This window comes from Crocodylus siamensis, chromosome 8 (assembly GCF_052110815.1).
Source record: "Crocodylus siamensis isolate JL-2025a chromosome 8, ASM5211081v1, whole genome shotgun sequence".
In the NCBI taxonomy this organism is placed as follows: domain Eukaryota; kingdom Metazoa; phylum Chordata; order Crocodylia; family Crocodylidae; genus Crocodylus; species Crocodylus siamensis.
Genome location: NC_143402.1, coordinates 73,061,896 through 73,080,390, shown reverse-complemented (window position 1 = coordinate 73,080,390; position 18,495 = coordinate 73,061,896). Strand labels below are relative to the sequence as shown.

Sequence of the window (18,495 nt, the reverse complement as noted above, 5' to 3'; positions counted from 1 at the left end):
GAAGTTTTTCAGAACAAGAAAGATGAACACTTGTCTAGGATGATTTAGTCAGGGATGTTCCTACCTTGAGCAGAGGGCTAGACTAGATGACCTCCTGAGGTCCCTTCCAGCCTGACTTTCCTATGACTCCTCTCACAGGCAAAAGGTTTCCTTTAGCAAGGACCCAAACACCCTGATTCACATGCTCAGACTGTGGGGAGGCTTGTATCCAGATATGCACCTCAGCGCCAGCGTCAGTCCCCTCCCTCATCTAGCAGTCCCCTCTCCATGCTTAGAAAGCTCCTGGTAAAAGAAAGAAAGTAAGGTATGAAAAGAGCAGACAGCCTCAGCTCAGCTCCTTGGCAATGGGTATGCACATCACAACCTGCCATAACCGCACATAATATCCCCACTTGGTACCTCCCCACCAGCTGAGATGACCAAGTTGGCACAGTACCCACTACAATGCTGGGTTGGGGCCCAGGACAGGAGAGAGCAGGAAAGCTTGCTGCGAGTGCCAGGAATATCAACCCAGCTCCTCCCCATTGCTGAGCTGCCATTTAAAAAGAAGGATGGGGAAGAGTAGCTGCATCCATGACAAGAAGAATGGTGTGATTAAGAAGCACAAGAGCATTAATGTAACTGCACCAATATTGCTCCTGCCTTTGTGGTGAGAAATGCCTTCAGCCTTTCCCTGGTTCACACTCTCCTAAATGGCACACTTTTTTTTTGGCAGATCTTCCATGTCACAGACAGTCTGACTCCAGTCCGAGTTCAAGCTCCTCCAATGAACTGAGACACAGTCCACACTCAGCAGTGGGTTCGATCCATTAGCTCAGATGGTGTGATATGGAGGGACAGAGGTACAGAGATAGACATGACACCAACTGAGGTTTAGACTCCAAACTTGCAACACTGCAACATCTCAGATTAAAAATTGTTCCATTTTACACAGCCTGCCAGATCTGGAAAAGAGGTGAAAATCCACAGGGGAGCTGATTTAACGTGCTAAAAAACAGAATTCTATACTGACGAATGTATACACGCTAGTTCTAGGACAAATATAGCACAAATCTTTTGGTTCTCAACTCACATTTCACTGGGCTGGAAAAATGCATTTTAGGAAAGTTCTTAAGCCATCTCCAAAGCTTGAGCAAGCCTGGCCCAATAAAGACATGTGAAAAAAGGGTCTCTGGATTGTCACAGGCATCCCATGACTATTGTCCCTGATTTGGTTTCTCTCTCAAATCCCAAGGGCTCATCTCTTCCATCAGCACATTTGGCTCAAAGAAAGAGAGGTGACTATTACTGAACGTTATCATCAGAGTAATACAATCGGGGCCCACTTGCTGGTTGCTGTATAGATGAAGAAACAAGGAAGAGCTCACTGGCCATATAAGAAGAATAGGGACTTGCAAGCAATAGCATCAGTTTTTTCTGGGAGAATAGAGGCAGAGCGATTGACTCCCTGGACTCACAAAGGAACTCTGTGGCAGAGCCAACAACTGGCTCCAGATTACCTCGTCCCATCACCCAAATCCCAGCCCAATGCTTTAGTCGCCAGACTAACTTTCCCCAACTGCAGAAGACTGAATTCAGAGAACAATGCTTCACTTCTTTCCATAGCCTGTCCCCAGTTCAGCCAATAGCTCCAATACCGAAAGCAGCCCCACCTGCCTCTGCGCACCCCAAAAATATGTAGTAAAGCTGCATGCCTCCACTTTAATTCTGGGTGAAACCTGCCCAGCTCTTTGGGGACAGCACAGCTAGTTGTACATTTGCATTATTTAACACAGAATACACTATTTTTCCACAAAAGTTACAGTTCTGCTTCTTGGAGGCAGGCAGTACACTCCGCCCTTATGGCTTGGTAATAAAATAGCAAATGGACAGAATGACTTCCACAGCGACCACAGACTTTACAGGAAACTCCCAGAAAATAGCCTGGGAGCTGGCAGAAGCACAGCACGGTCAGCAAACGTACTAATGCATTTCTCAAAATGTGGAGGGTTAAATGTACCTAACATAGGCAGACAAGTTCTTTGGGTAGATATGATATCTTTTTATTTAGTTGGTCTAATAAAAGATATCGCATCTACCCAAGAACCTTGTCTGCCTGCATCCTATAGTGATGCAGGAAGAGGCAGGGTAGATAAGGGATTATGTTTAGATCACTGTTGCTATTTAGGGTCCTACTATAATACATGGAAGCACTGAATGACTTTTGCTCCTTGCCCTGAACCTGCTGAGGAAGAGCAAAGCTGGATTCTCCATGCAGCACTGGCAAATATTCCAGGAATCCATAACTGGCTGAGCAGTAACACTGAGCATCAGGAATCATCACAGCCTTAGCTTGATACCCTTAACTGTGATGAGCTGCAGAATTTCATTCTCAGCTGGCACCACATCCTGAGAGGTGAGAAACTTCTGCTTTTCCCGTTAGCTTGAAGGGAATCTGCTGGTGCCCGAGCACCTCCTTGCTGTTGGGCAGTGGAAGAAGCGAGATGCACAGCAGTCGGTGCTATATGAACAGCATACAAAAAGAGACCCCAGGTCACCAGAGCGCTTATGACACTCAAGCCACAGTGGTCCAGCCAAGTATCACTAAGGCTCAGTTCAGGTTTGCTTTACATTACTCATTCCATTTAAAGTTACAAAGAACCTTCCAATATTGCTTCAGGTAAATAATTAAAAAGGATTAAATGGAACCATCTACCAGGGAACTGATGGAATCCTGAGCCATTGCCAGAGAGGATGAACTTGCCAAGATGTCATTTGGCCTTAGGTATTGGCAACAGGAACACACTGTGTGTGTTGCAGCACACTTCTTGTCATTAATGTGGCGTTATTAGCCCATAAACTCACTGTTGCTTGCAAAAGCGGAGTAATTTTTTGCATGAAGTGGTTTGTTTTTCGGCAGGCCCAGAAGTTAATTAGCTTTCCCCACTTTATTATTCCATGCGGTCAAATAACAGGATGGAGCTGCCCGTCAGCTGGAGCCACGCAAGGTCCAGAGAATTCTCACTGCACCTTTCACCTCTGTTTACCGTGCCCATAAATCAGCTGCTAGTGAATGACTTTCTGCTCCAGCTTGTCTTGGCCACTGACAGCAATCCTAAATTGTCCCATAAACGTGACAATCCCAGAGCTCAGGTCTGGGGACCACAGCAGGAGGGGAATGAAGCTTGGGTAAATGCACACACCCACTGTCAGGGAGGTGATTCCAAATGGGCAGCCCTATGGGGACCTGGTCTCTAGGGCTGTCACATCCAGGGAGATGATGTGACATTGGTGCCATGATATGCACAAGCATGACCCCCTGAGGAATGCCATCACCATCTCTACTGCAAAAGATGTCCCATACTGAATCCCACCCACATGCACACAAACTATTCACTGATCCTTGAAGGAAAGAAGTGGTGCGTTCTGCCGGCCAGGGCCAGGAGTTTCTTTATACCCTGTGAGGTGAAGCCTGGGCTAAGCAAGCACCTTGCCCAGCCAATGCACTCGTGCAGCAAAAGGCAGCAAATTAATGTCATCAAAAGGCTGCCATGTGACAAAAGCGCTGTAGCTGAGGGAGGAGGCACCAGTCCAGGAGTAGAAAAAAATAATGGCAAGCAGACATTTTTGCTTTTTCCCTTCAACAACACTGGTACAAGTGACAAATGTTTTGGGAGATAATGTCATTCCTCGGAGCCACATATGTACCTTGATTTCTGAGGGATAATCCTTTCAATAGGAATCTCCCCTCTTCATGCTGTTGTCTCTAGCATTTGTAAGCAGATTGCACTGCAGGAAATCAGGAAAAACTCAGATGAGGGCCCATCTCAGACTGCCCCATCTGAGACAGAGGAGTCAAACAGTATGACTGTCTAACACAAATATGGTCACAGCTAGCAAGGGCCTGGCATACATTCCCTAAGCAGGTCTATAGGTCATGGACACTGTATTATAAGAGAAAGGAAAAAGTCCCTGCCTGCAATATGCCAAGGAAATATGGTGGAAACTCTGCTATCTACAATCATTTCTACTGCCAGCCTGGGCCTGGGTCCCAACAGGTATGACTGGACACATGATTTTGGGAAGCAGAACTTACTGCTTTTGGGTGGTTCAGTTGTGTAGGATAACAGCTACTCTAGCACTAGTCTAGTAAAGTCTGTATCAGCCTGCACCCAACTGTATGATGATAATTCATTCCATCAAGGCACTTTGTCACATGCTTGGGTGCCTTTCTGGATCAGGATCAAAGTGCAGAGGACCTTGCAGGATTGAGCCCTAACAGCTGTTTGGATGAAGCTTTCTGTTCTTCACCTTGGTGGCCATGTCTGTCTGTCTACAGGTTACCTTCAGTCAACCATTCCACCAAAACCCAACATTAGAACCAAGCTGGCTGTAGGTTTCAGGGTCTGTCCCACCCCACCCCCAGTCTGAGTCTCAAACCACTGATATAGAGAAGGGTAACAGAAGGAACTCCCTAAAAATGACCAGGAGCTGTGAAGCTAGCCACATGATGTGATCTGGATCCATGGCTTTCCTTCCTTCTGCCTGGGTTATTTATTCTCATCTGACTGTCTCATCCAAACAGCTCCAGAGGAGACACAAAATACAGCATGTCAAGTATCAGAGACCGTGAAGAATGGTTCCTACAGGGAAGATTTATCCAGCTTGTTTAACATCAGTTTCACCCACCATTACTCTGGTCACCAGCAGTGTAAGGTCACCCCAAGCAGCTGTTCCTGAGGGATGGGAGGAAAACTGGGGTATTTACTTTTAAATTTGGGAGGAGAAAGAGAATTAAAAGCCCAAGTAGGACTTTCACATCCTCTCGTGATGGCTCCTTGACCCAGAGAAAGACCTCAGAGTTGGAGCAGTGCTACTGCTAACTGAAATCAGGTCTCTTAGAAACCTGCAAGAAATCTTTGCCTTTTTAAAGGAGTTAAATGAGAGGTGAACCCCCATCAGGGTCCAGCTCAGAAGTAAAAGGCATGACACATGGCATCATGTAGTCACCTGGACAAGTGCAGCCAATTATCCCCAAGCTCTTCTGTCGATAAGTCCCAGTGCTGCTGGCATGGGGACAATGCAAGATAGTGGTTCCCTTTGCCTCAGCCACCACCCTGCAATTGAACCTCTCCTGCTGCCTATCAGCCTGTTGGCATGACATGGCAACAGCCCAAGTCAGATGTCAGCCATTGTGCTCCCTCCTGGGCTGGTGAAGAGGATTTGGGTCAAGATACCACACACAGCATCTTTCCAAGGTGCTGTGAAGAGATGTTTCAGCTACCACTACAATGCAGCTGTCTTTGGGGTGGGTCACAGCAAGTGCACTATACTGGTGTCATCAGGTGGGCTTTTCAAAGGACTTTTAAGAGCAAAAGTGAGGGTTGGTTTCTCCAGCTAAAATTGCAACGCAGTCAATAGAACACAACTACCCAGCTGGGGACATGGTGAGAGCACTAGGTTCATGTCTCATCTTGCACAAATATTATCTGTTTGTGTATGATCCCATGTTCTCAAAGGACCTTGGCTTCACATGGCCTTAGCAGCAGCAACAGCTAGGATCAGATGGGATGGCAGAGAGACACCCTGAAAACTTGGCGTGCAGCTTCTTGCAATAGCCCCATTTGTACACGTGCCCAATACTGCCTTTTCTGACCTCCCTTCACCTGGGTCAGCACTGCCCCACACATTTTGACACTGAGCAAGTCTCTAATCTGTATGTACAGCCACTGCACTGTATTGAGCAAGGAGCTGGAGAGAGATCGCAGCTTCAACAAGGTGCTTTCTGGATTTTCCAAGTCTCTGCTATGCCAAGCCCACAGCATTTATTTTGTGAACATGTTTTTCCAGTTCAGCAGAAAAGCAACACAAGCTTCATACATGTAGGGAAAGAGCTCACCTTCCTGACCTCCTTGAAAGTAACTTTGGAAGCTTTTTCAATGGAGCATCCATGGAGTGACGGTGATAAAAAAGGAGGAAGCTGGCTGGGCAGCTGGCACGGTTCCCATAGGGATGGGACCCCACTCAGATCACAGTGCTGTGGAACGAGATGCTCAGTACGTGGGCAATTTGCATAGCAGCTTTCAGCCACATTGCAGCTGAGACTCTTTTTTTTAACACACAAGCTCAGATGTTAATGTTGTTTTAATGGGCTTTCACATATAAGGTGGGATGTCGAGAGTGACACGTTAGCAAGAATGTACGTGCCTCTAAAAACAAAACCAGTTGGCATGTTAGACCAAAAATACAGGATTGTGTGTGTGCTACCAAAACCCACTCCCAGACCTCAAACTGCCTGGCAGGAAGATAATACAGAGGGAAAGTCACCTGCATGCAATGCAACTCCCTTTACATCTGCTGCTCTGTGCTTTAACATGCAGGTTTCCCACACATGTCAGAGCCAGAGGGGAGAGTACATGCATATTTCTGTGAAGGGACTGCAGCCTCCTGAAACTTCTGCCTATGCAGAGGTGCATCAAGCTGGCATGAGCCACTTAAAAAAGATCAGACTCATCCTTCCGCATGCATGAACATCACTGGGCTGCCGAGACTTGCACAAGGAAGTGAAGCATGGTCTAATGATTAGCACACTCCTCCAGAACTGGAGAGACCTGGGTTCAAACCCTTGCACCAACACAGACCTCTTCATCAAGGGATTTAGTTGCTTTGATGGGTAGTAAATTCACATTTTCCTCTCTTAATGTCTGTTTGGTGAGAGAAGGCCCTAGAAGCAAGGCACTGAAATACCTTGGAGGATAAGAGCCTTAATCTGGGCCTCAGCTTCCCATCTGTAAAATGGGAAGACAGCATGTTCATGCTTCCCAGCAGTGCTGAGGATAAATATATTATCAGGCACTCGCATGTTGCAGGAGCAGTAGCCACCTAAGTGGCTAGCTGGCCTGCTCTAGGTGTGAGCACCCACAGAAGGGTGCACCTTGTTTGGAAAGTCTGCCCTCAGAGGTGTTTAATGAAAGATTGAGGTCACTGGCCCACAGCACCTGCCATAGCATCTCCCCAGCTCTTGCACATCTAGCCAATGCTCCTGGACAGCAGCAGTCATACAGGCCTTGGAAGTAAAGCAGGGGACCAGGAGTCTGCTCATAATCAGCTCTGCCACCTTGAGTGGGTCTTGCCCTGAATGTGCTAAGTCTCCCCTTTGTTAGCACTGGGTGTTGAGAGGCTTTGAGGCCCTCAGAGAAAGCCCAGAGCTGGAGAGGCAGTAAGGGCAGAACACCTCCCACACCCAGCAGAGAAAGACCCCTCCATCTGACAAGGATGGGGGCAATACAGTCCAAGGGTAATTTTCCAATCCAGGAGGAACGAAAGGGTTAACACTGCATGACAGAGGTCAGCAGCGCCTGGGGGAGGGAAGTGAAAGGGAAGCATTGTGGTTCCAGACAGCGGCTGGCCGTGGCCCCAGCCCCACTTGAGAAATTTAAAGTGATGGTGGTTCTGGGAAGAAAGAGGATCGAGAGCCCTGCTGAAACCTCGAGTCTTTGTCACTCACAAAAGAGTGTCCCTTGACTCATTAATCGTGTGCTCCATGGAAGGAGTGCCTCAAAGAGCAGCAGATGACACACGCCCCGCTGTCCCTCTCGCCCCCTCCCAAAGGTGGTGGGGCAGAGGCAGGTGCTCTGCCAGTGCCCTCTACTCCAGACTAATCTATTCTGTCTCCTTGTCTCCTCCTCCAGAAGGCCACGCTGAAAACTGCAAATGAGATTAGATGCCAGGGTGTGGGGCGAATACAGGGGCCCCTCTGTGCACTGCCAAATGAGCTCAGCTCACTTCTAAGTCCTTTTCTCCCTTCCTTGGTTGGGAGTTGGGTGGGGAAATAAATCCCTGGGCACTCCTACCAAGTGTCCAAATTCAATTGGGAAGGCAGACAGGGAAAAAGAGGGATGCCGGCTCTACAACTCAGTCTTGCCTGTGGGCATCTCTTTATCAGGCTTCAGATCAGGTTGTCAGCCCGCCCATTTTTTAAAAGCCCTTTCCACTCCAAAATTTTTTCTTGAAAGGAAAACCCTGAAGACAAGCATGCATGTCTACAGAGAAGAAAAGTGAACCTGTCCATACAAAAATGTTGTACCAACTGCTCACATTAAACCATTTGGCTACTTTTTCCAGGTACAGCCAATAGTACCTGGCATATCAGCTTAGATTATAGCAAGCCCTATTCTACAAAGACCTTTGCACTCTCAATGACACAGGACCAGCCCTAGCACTGAAAAAACTCAACTGCTTCACTGACAAGCTCCTGGCCAGGCTGTTTGATATTTGCAGCAGGCTCATCCTGTTCACTTACACTTTCTGGTTACAGTCCAGTCCTTCTTCTCCATATATTAGCACAAGGTTGTTGCATTTGGGTCTCCACCACTGCAGGACACAGACCTGTCTTCTCTGGCCGGGAGGAAAATAGGCTTTAGTCAGAGCAATTTTTAACTAGGGGTTCTGAACCACCAGGGGTTCTGAACCAGGCATGTTGGATTTGGGTGCTCCCAATGCTGATCCGGTGATCACAGGTGAGCTTTTCCTAGCACAGATAGGAGCTCCATGATCTGCCAGGATGTCTCAGTAGTGTTGCTACTGAACCTTGGCTTTCCACTAGGTGCCCACACAGCCAGAGTTTAATTTTGCACGTCTCAAGATTCTTGGTAATCTCTGCTCATCTGTTACCATCCCACCCACGCACCAAATTCAGAGAGGAATCCATGCTGCCACACAAAATGCAGGCTGCACCAAAAGAGAACCGCGACATGCCAGTGTAGCTAAGAGCTAGAGCTTCTTATCTATTGAATGCATAGTTACACAAACAAGTCACTAGAGATAGTCTCCAAGCCTTGGGCAAGAGGAAGGGAGAACTTGAAGGAGGGAAGCCAACACCAGGAATCCCTCTTCTGGGTAGTTTAAATGGCAGGGACTTGGATAAACTGGGGTCTGGTCCAGTCTATTGCTGGGTTCAAATCCTGACTAATAAGGTTCTGAAAGGCCCATACTCCAGAGGAAAAGCACAATTGTGGGTCTTTTGTTATGCACATATCCAAGGATTTCAACCCCCAAAAACAGAGTCGTAGTCCCCAAATGGGGATAACTGAGGCACAAAGAGGGCTAGATAATATCTGTCTGAGATAACAGCCGATCGGGGAAGAGGCCTTCCACTGGAACTACCAGGTAAACCCTGCCCCAACATGAGAACTGGGCAACCTCCCTTTATGCCTGCATGAGAACGAGAGAATCAGTGCAAATCGTTACTAATGGAAAACAAAGGACAACTGCCACATCCACCTTCACACTGCCAGACCCTGCTCCCCAAAGCTGTCACACCCGTCACATAATCCGTCTCTGTGCTTAACAAAAACAGGGGTCCTCTACAAAGGAAAAGCCAAGAGACCTGATGGGGGGAAGGGAGCAAGCTGGCTCTGCTCGAAGTCTCAAGTCAAAACAGGGAAGAATGTGCAAAGAGCTCAGAAGCAACTGAGCCCCCCAAGAGGCAGCAGATGCAGAGCAACGGCCTGGGTGGTGGTGGAGGGTGTTTATGAGCACAATAAATAAATGCACGAATCCATGTACAATTACCATATAAAAGTGACATTGTGCCATGTCCCTAAAATAAAACTATCCTCAAAAGCAGCACCTGGAGTGGCAGCTGCACTGCCCTTCAACTGCTAAGCTGCAACGCTGGCTGCTCAGTTCCAGGAGGATCCACGGGTGACATCCCAACACCACTGAGTTCAGCGCAATTTTGCCATTGGTTTCAGCAAGGCCAGGATTTTACCCCAGAGACATTTATTAGATCCTCACAGAGCAGTAGTTAGATATGAACCCCCATCTGGGCTAGATCTTCTATGCATTTAAGCTAGAGTTGGGTATTTGACTGGTCAAATAATGTTCGGTCAACTGACCAGTCAAATATCGATCCAACATTGTAAGAAGTTGCCAGTAGGTCCAAATACACAGAAAAAGCACAATTATTCCATTAAAGAAATATGTCAAAAACAATTAAAAAATCGTATTTTTGTCCAGAACACTTAAAAAAAAAAGTTATTATGTAAAATGGCTGTAATTTTTGACTGGTCAAAAAATATGCAGTCAGTTGACCAGTCAACTGACAGTATTTGGCCGGTCATTAGACCCTAATTTAATAAGTGCTGACCTTAGATCTAAGCACTGGCATTCTCAGCCTGGTGTCGGAGGCGCAATTTGCCCCTGTAGAAGGGGCCACTGACATGGATCACTTATGGTGAGCAGTGAGATTGAACAGAGCTGGCCAAAAGCTTTTCATCAACAACAAAAAAATTTTTTTTTAGATTAAAACCTCCTGTTTTGATTAAAAACAGATTTGTTTTAAACACAAGAGTTATACTTTTATAGGAGATGTCCGAGTCTTCAACAAAACCCAAACCTCCCAATGTTGTACATCTGAACCAAGAAGTCTGCAAGTTTTAGGGGAAACCCAAAAAGAAGTTTTTACAAATTATGAGGAAAAATGTTTTTATTATGATGTTTCACATGGTAACAAACTACCACCGGCTCCAGCTACTCCCCTGACCCTCGCATGCCACCACCCCTGCAATCACAGCCCAGATCACACCTCTCCCACTGTGAATTCTCCCATTCTCCCTAGAGTTTTCATCTGCTTTGCTCACCCCGTCCCCTCCAGTCACTAGTACTACTGCTCTCCCCCAGCGTGGTGAATGGAGAGATTTACAGGCAGACATGGAACAAGGACACCACCGCACTGAACCCAGTATCAGAGAGCTAAGAGGCCAGTGCTCCGGGCAGGACAATTCCTCCCTTATTTGAGTGCGCCCGGCAGGAGGATTCCCAGGCACCTGTTCCTCCTCCAGGCAAACATGCAGAGGGACTCGTGCTTAGCACTGCATGGTAACGGAGCCGTAACTGCCAGGGACATCAGTGCATGTATGTCCTCTCGCCATTGCAGCAGGGGGCCTTCTATTGTGCTCATGTTTCATGCAGACTCCAGCCAGAGTTCAAACAAAACACAGACCCCTCTGTTGACGCAGTGAGTTCCTAGATATTCGGAGCGTGTTTCATGACGAACGGCATCTCACTATTCATTGCACAGCTAATGGGTTTTCTGTCTTTCTGATATAACACTGAAGGAAGACGCCAGCCTTTTGCTTTTGCCCACAGGCAACAAGGGCTTTATTGATTTACTTGGGACTTGGGACTGGTTTTTCACAAGCTGCATTCTCTCTGATAATAAAGCCTTATGGACAGGGCTTAAATTTCCAGCTGCAGCCCTCATTGAAACATGGCTAATTATTTGGGAACTTGCTTTACAGTCTGTTTCCCTCATCATTAGGGTAATGTTCCACAAGTCCTACCACCATCAAACCGGTCTTTAAAGAGACACTTCTCCTATTCAGTCAAGTCCTCTGCACCCCTACCTGTTCCCCTCCAAGCCTGAGGCAGCTACCAGCCTTGGCCCCCAGCCTGCAGGGGTTCCAAGACTGCAGCCAGGGAGTTGGCAGGATCAGGCAAATTAAGGCAAACTTTTGAAATGAGAAAAAGAATTCAGAATGGCTGAAACAAATCACGAGCGAGTCCGCTGGCACTTGAGCTGCTGACGCAACTCAGTGGAACACTAACAAATTAAAACCTACTTTGCAGGTTTAAGTGACTGACCATTAAAAGGATCTCGTTCCCGTGCCCTCCAACCACCACTTTGCTATGGTGTGTGATGGCAAATGCTATTCAGCCCAGATTTATGGATTAATAAGAAATCGTACCTCACTGGGTTATAAATGGACTCTCATCGCGACTGGCAGTTGTACCGTTTGCTGAATGCTAACTGAACCCTCTGCAGTGGAAGGGCACCCACTGGAGCGACTGCACCACAGCCTTCAGTTTTGCAGTTTCTCCACATTCAAGGAGCAGGGTTATTGACTCGTAAAGCACTGAAGAAATCCCATCAGCACTTTAGTACTGCCAGAGCAATGCCTGGGGAAGAGTAACAGCTCACTTACAGACAGGGATACTTATGTGCACACACACACACAAGCACAAAAGTTTAGGATGTGAAGATAGCAATACAGCTTAGGAGCAAGCCAACCCTTAAAAAAAAAACCCCAAACTCCTTTTTTGTTATATGTACTTAACATTTCAGCCTGACAGCCAAAATGAATGTCACAAAGCAGCTATGCTAGGAAAAACATCTAAAAGCATCATTTAAAAAACTAGACTCTAGGATCGAGATTCTCAACCAGTATTAATCAACCTGGACTGATCCACTTCCAGGGAACTACGGCAATTTAAACCCATGGAGGGTCTGACTCATTATATTTAGTTGATAAAATTATGGAAACATTTTTTTGGAAGTTAAAGGATTAGGTCCTCTGCTGGAATATGTGGGTATAGCAAGCAGTATCCTTGTGCTGAGGATCTAGCCCATAGCATGCAGTGATCATTTGGAAGCTGTTGACTTGCAAGAGAGTCCTTCCATCCACAGAGCAGCAAAATCACAACTGGTTGCAAGTATAACCCCCCCAGCCCACACCATGCCTCGGCTCTGACTCGGGTCTAGTAGGAAGTTCAGTGTCCAGAACCCATTCCATACTGTGGGTGCTCTGGGGGCTGCCAATGCAAGTAGCAGTGGTGACCAAGATGTGGATACCAGCCCATTGGGAACTGGATTCACCTGGGCCATATACTAACACTTAGTTTGACAACAAAATGCAAAGCAGGGAAACACACAAAGGAGAGCGAGCAGGTGTTAGAGCCTTGCTTACTGGACAAAGAGCGACAACATATCTGCATTGTTCACATACCTGATCGAACAGAGCTTTCCAGTGCTGAGAGGTAAGAGGCAATGCATGAAGAAGGAAAAAAAGAAAAGAAAAAAACGTATAAGAGCAATGATATTAGAATGCATCTAAGAAATCTACTTAGACAAATAACCAAGGGGGCACGTGGACCGAGAGCCAGGCGTTCATGCTGCATCATTCAATACCAACCGTGATGCACTGCAAAACCTGGAGCAGGTCACAGCCTCCCTACTTCTAATGTCCACATCTGTGAAAGGTGAAGGAGGGGCAGTTTCAGTTCTCACAGGGAGGGACTCATTTTGAGGATTAACACACACACTGTGCTTTGGAAAGGTCAAGTGCTAAGGACAGTTATTAAATCTGCCCAATGGCATCAGAGCTGCCCCACGATCTGGATGCACGCAGATCTGCGTGCATAAGAGTCCCCCTTGCACATGGCAAGTCCACGCTTAGTGCTTACACAGCCTTCAGCAGGCTCAGAGTCTTTCATGATGCCCATCAGCAACCATGTTTCACATTTTGGACTACCTTGGATTCTAAAGCTCTCCCCACCCATCCCATCTGGCTCATGCTCCATCCCAGCAGAGGGAACACAAGTAAACATGTCACTCCCTATTGAAGTGTCCAATCTGACATAAAAGAATGCCCTCCCTCCATTGTTCAGGGCAGGGCAAGCAGGTTGAAGCGTCCATGTAGCATTGCTGGTGGGACACAGTAACTCCTGCTGCAGGGTCCCAAGAAAAGGTAGAGCCAGAAGGGTGCTTGACCCCCTGATCCCCAACCACCGTACAGCACTCTTGACTTGCATCTCACTCACTCACTCACCTAACACAGCAAATGGGAAAAAATTAGCACTGGATTCTACATAAAAAAGCACCTGCTCTATCTTATGTCAAATAGAGCTTACATAGAGAGTGAATAGTATGTCATTACATGTGGTAGGCAAAGCCCAAAAATTGATGGGAGGGGGCATAGTTTGCACATTAATTCACTAGATTCCCACTGATTGCTCAGGCTGGGGATTTTTTGCATGGCTCTTCTTCCTAAATTCCCATTCATCACGGTAAATCTGCCTAATGCTTTCAACAGGACTCTGTTCAAATCCTGTCTTCATTTAACATCACTGTGAACACGGTAATGACATCACGGCAAAGCTGCAAGTGGACAGTCCCCACTTCTCCAATGGGTAACGAAGTATAAAGGTTGATTGCAGATCAGGTCTTGTCTGACAAGCTAAGGAGCATACCTTGAGTTTCCAAACTGAATTCCAGTTTGGTCCTGTGTACTCCCTGCACAAGTGATTTTAATTCTCAAAGATGATAGGGTGCAGCCTGCTAGCCTAAAATTACAGACCGAGAACAGGCAGGAGAGGCATTTATACCATCTTCCCTCTCATTTCATGTACAGGTTGCATATAAATGATACCTTTCAGGGATGTTGATGGGCCACCCTCTTCCCTGGTGAAACAAGCCTCTTTACCCCATTGGCAGGTAGGTGGAAGTTATCTCCATTTTACAGATGGGGAAAAGGAGCTGAAAAAGGTAGATCGAATCCCCACTGAATTCACTGGAGTGATTCTCTTGATATGAGTGGGTTTAAGTCAGGCTCCAAATGCTTTCCTCCCAAGGTCATGTAGAAAGGCAGGATGAGACCCTTATCTAGGTACTGTCATGTGCATTAACCTAGACTCCATCCTTTTTCTCCCTGCCCAGCACCTTCAGCCTCTATTGACTTGAACTCAAGGTGAAGCTGCTGAGCTCCTTGCTGGAGCAAACTGCTAATGACTTGACTCTACTACAGACGAGAGCAGCTCAGAGGCATCTCTTCCACTGGGGAAAGGAAACACAAACTCTTTCTTGAAATCCAGCTATGCAAGTACTGCACTAACCAGAGGGACCAGAAAACACAATCAGAGACAAATAAGTGCTAGGGGCTTGGGGATTTAATATTACATGGAAGAATCATCCATATGGGGTTTCTCCTCTCTCTATATTCTTCAAATAGGCTTCACTCAGCTGTATAGTCTGTGTTGTATCACAGGTCAGATGAGATGATCTTAATGTTTCCAGCTGGATTCCTAAAAGTGTATTGCTCAGACCTGGGAACACAGCTCTTCCAAATACTTCTGCTTTGCTTCCTGCCCTTTGGGAAAGGATCCAACTGCAAAACCAACCTGCCAATGTTTTCAGAAGGTTTCCCTTTAGGATTTTTGTGCATCCCCTCTGACATCAGAGGATAAAGGGTGCTCAGGTTATTTCGTCCTGACTTCACAAATCGTACTTTCATTCTTATTGATGGCCCATGTGCCTTGGAAGAGTAATTTTCCGGTGCCCTCTGCCATCTGCCTGCTTCAGTCTCCTCTATCAGTTGAACAGGAAAAGAGCCTTTGCTTCCCTCAGCTAAGGGGCATTGCAAGGGTAGAAGGGGCAGAAAGACCCTGCTTTCCTTGCACACCCAAAACTCCCAGTGAGCTAATGAATATACAACACTCCTTAGGCTCACAGAGAATGCAGGGTCATCTCCATGCTGCCTGTGAAGCATTTTCTACAGGGAAAGTCCACATCAGCAGTCAGTAATTCAAGGCCAGGTATTTTCCAAAAGAGAGGAAGATTCTGCTGGCTAAGGGCACCGTTATCATGGGGGGGAGGTTAATTTGATCAGCTGGACACATCTGGTTCAGAAAGAACAGGATTATAAAGTGCAGAAACCTAGAAGGATTACAAAGTGCAGGATTATATACAGTGTTATAAACCTAGAAGGAAGTGCAGAAAGAGCCCTTGAGAACTCCTGCGCTTGGGTCTGACCCAGCACCTGCTCTGTCCCTAGCAGCATCGCATCCAGCCGGACCCGCAGCAGCCTTAGGGGCAGGGGAGACTTCGCGGAGAAGGAGCTGTCAACCAGAGATGCAGCCCAATTGCCATCCTGGCCGCGGGGGCGGGCGGCTACGAAGAGGAGGGGGCGACGGTGAGAATTTGGGGGCCCCCAGGGACAGCTCCTGGCCCGTGACGGCGCTTCAGCATCCCTGGGAAGAACGCGGCTCCTCTCCCCCCAGCCCAGGTCCCTCCACCGGGCACTCACGTCCTCCGCGGCCATGGGCAGCGCTTCGGCGGGCTCCAGCACCTCGATGTCCTCGGCTCGCGCGCTCGCGGCCGCCGCCGCCGGGTCCCCCATGCTGCGGAGCCGCCCGTCGGGGCCGCCTCACGGGGCGCGGCGGGCTGCCCCCGGCCCCAGCCCCGGGCCGGCCCGGGGGGCCATGGCGGGGCGGCGCGGGGCTCCCGGCGCGGCTCCGCCCGACCGCCCCGCGCCGGCCCGGCTCCCCCGAGCGGCGGGGACGCCCGGAGGAGCCGTCGCCAGCGATTAGCCTAACCCCGCCCCGCAGGCAGAGGCGGGGGCGACTTGCCAGAAAAACAAAAAACCACAAACCCCTCAACTTTTGGGGCGCCGCGGCAGCGTGCGGGGGGGAGGACTCGGTGCTTCCAGCCCCGGCCACTGAGCGCGTGGAGGAAGGAAGCGAGCTGCTGCTCGGGAACAGACAGGAGTCGCCCATCCCTCCCCCCGGCCGCGCTCCGGGTCCCCTGACAGAGGTCTTGTGCAGGCTGCCCCCTTTCGCGCTCGCAACGGTTATAAACGGCCACCCACAGTTCCAACGGTCGGGCGTCCTTCCAGCTTCATAGCGCTTGATCCGAGGTCACGCCACCAACCACCGAGCTCGCCGCCGCCGTCTCCCCGTCTGTCCAAACTTCCTTGGCTGCTTTCTTTAAGAAAGCCGACGGGACCCCAGAAAAGCCCGCGGCCAGGACGCCTGAGAAGGCGCCAGCCAGGAGCCCTTCGAAATGGCCCGCAAAGTCACCTCAAAGAAGTCCTTCCAAATCAATAGGACTGCTATTTATGATAGAAAGACATTCATGTAGCGATATTACTCATCTATCATGGATTGAGTACAAAATACTGGACTACTTTTGGTGGAAAAAGGTGTCTGGCCTTGGCTCAGGAACCGATCCCCCATTCGTAACATTGCTGCCTATGGGAAAAATCAGCTCCAAGCAACAACAGTTCAACTTAAGACCGGGGTCTTCAGGAACCAGTTGTGGCGCAAGTCTGAGGCTGTCTGTAGTTACTTTTTATGACAAAATGAATCATCTTTAAGTCAAGCAAATGTTTAAGTTCAACCTTAAGGTTGTATCGTTTTAAATTTAGAGTTCAACCTTAAGGATGTGTCGCTTGCAGTGCTTCAGCATGAGGAGAAGAACAAAGCAGATCCGGGGTAAAGCCGAAGCTTTCAGGTGAGGATCAAGACAGGTAACTAGAGGGGATCTTGTTTTGAACTTTTCTATCACTGAGGACAGGCTGTCGATCTGGCACCTTTCCGAACCAGTAAATGGTAATTTTATATCTAATGCTCTGCCCCTTGCAAAAGCACCTAGGGCTGTGAATCACAAGCATGAAAAGTTTCTCATTAATTAGAAAACACCCAAACCTCAACACAGTTACAAGTAGACAGAAAAACTTAAACAAGAGAACAAAAGTCATATCAAAGGGGTGGAGGGAACCAACTTAGGAGAAAGACACTTTATTTGTTGGGGGGTTTTTTGGTTTCAAGAAGCAAGTGAATGGGTTGGATGTCGAGAACTGCACCTTAGTTTTCTGCAGCCAAGTTTGATCATTTAGAGGTTTTAGACCTCCAAAGCAGGTGTCACGTGAACGCAAGCCCCCCACTCCAGGTAAACTCAAGGAGCCTGTCATACACATTCGAAAAATTAATCCTGCAGAGTGGGAAACTTGTCCCTCCTCTGAGGATCATCTTCAACAGCGGAAAGTCTAGGTCTTCCTTTCAACAGAAGGCTCTCCAGGGAGTGCGTGTTTGAGTTAGTGCTGTGCTATTACTGTCATAGAAAGGAAATTAACAAGATTCTAATTAGCAGTTTTGTTACAGGCAAATTACTATCTTCCAAGGTTTAGAGAGCCTCTTAATTTAGACTGCTGCTTCTCCCATTGCACATCCTGGAAACCCTGGCTTGTAAAAAAATAATTGCTACACAGAAGGTGGAGATGTAGATTGTGGTGGTGGAGATGGACTGTGCAAGGGCTTCTGAGGAACACAGAGCCAGGGGTGTCAAACTCACCTTGCGGGCCAGGCCAGATCTGGACTGTGGGGATCCTTCTGGGGTGGATCCAGCCTGAGGCATGCACTGGCAACAGCAACTCTGGCTCTGACTCAGGGCACACAGCAATGGCAGCTTTAGCTCTGACTGTGGCACAGGACACGCAGCACAGGTTTGGCTCCTGCTGCCTGCCGCATGCTGGAGCTAGAGCTCCCACTACAGGTTAGGCCTGTGCAAAGCAGCTATGCCCTGCTGCCGCTTGCCCTGCTGAGGCAGGGGGTGCAGGATGGAATCAGCTACTGAAGCTTCGCACAACCCTACTGCATGTCCCACGCCACAGTGGTAGCTCTAACTCTGGCACAGAGCATGTAGCAGTGGCTCCAGCATGGAGCCTGTGGCTGTTGACGTAGGGCCATCGCAGTGGCGATAGGTAAAGCAGCTGCAGAATGCCCTCCTGCTCCCGATCATTGTGTCCATCAGGACCGGGGGCTGTGGGTTCGGAGGCAGGCCACTTCCACCTGGCCAAGACCCCCAACTTCCAGTGACTCAGGAGCCTGAGTACAGCAGCTCCATTAGCCAGATCCAGCCTGCAGGCCACATGCTGAACACCTCTGCCTTGGAGGAAGCCT

At 48.3% G+C, this 18,495-nt stretch overlaps 1 protein-coding gene across 3 annotated transcripts in view; it reads right to left on the bottom strand.

Annotated features, from left to right (window-relative positions):
- The window catches only part of RHBDL3 (rhomboid like 3), a 109,452-nt gene extending 93,213 nt beyond the window's left edge, over positions 1-16,239 (bottom strand). For 2 of the 3 annotated variants that reach the window (XM_090061038.1, XM_090061040.1), the window contains exons 1-2: positions 15,843-16,239; positions 12,768-12,791 (exon numbers count right to left, since the gene is read on the bottom strand). In XM_090061038.1, the coding sequence (XP_089917164.1) occupies positions 12,768-12,791; positions 15,843-15,935 (117 nt within the window). In that variant the 5' untranslated portion in view covers positions 15,936-16,239. The remainder of the gene's footprint in view (positions 1-12,767; positions 12,792-15,842) is intronic. The other variant, XM_090061039.1, reaches the window with a different exon arrangement.
- Positions 16,240-18,495: the final 2,256 nt, after the last annotated feature.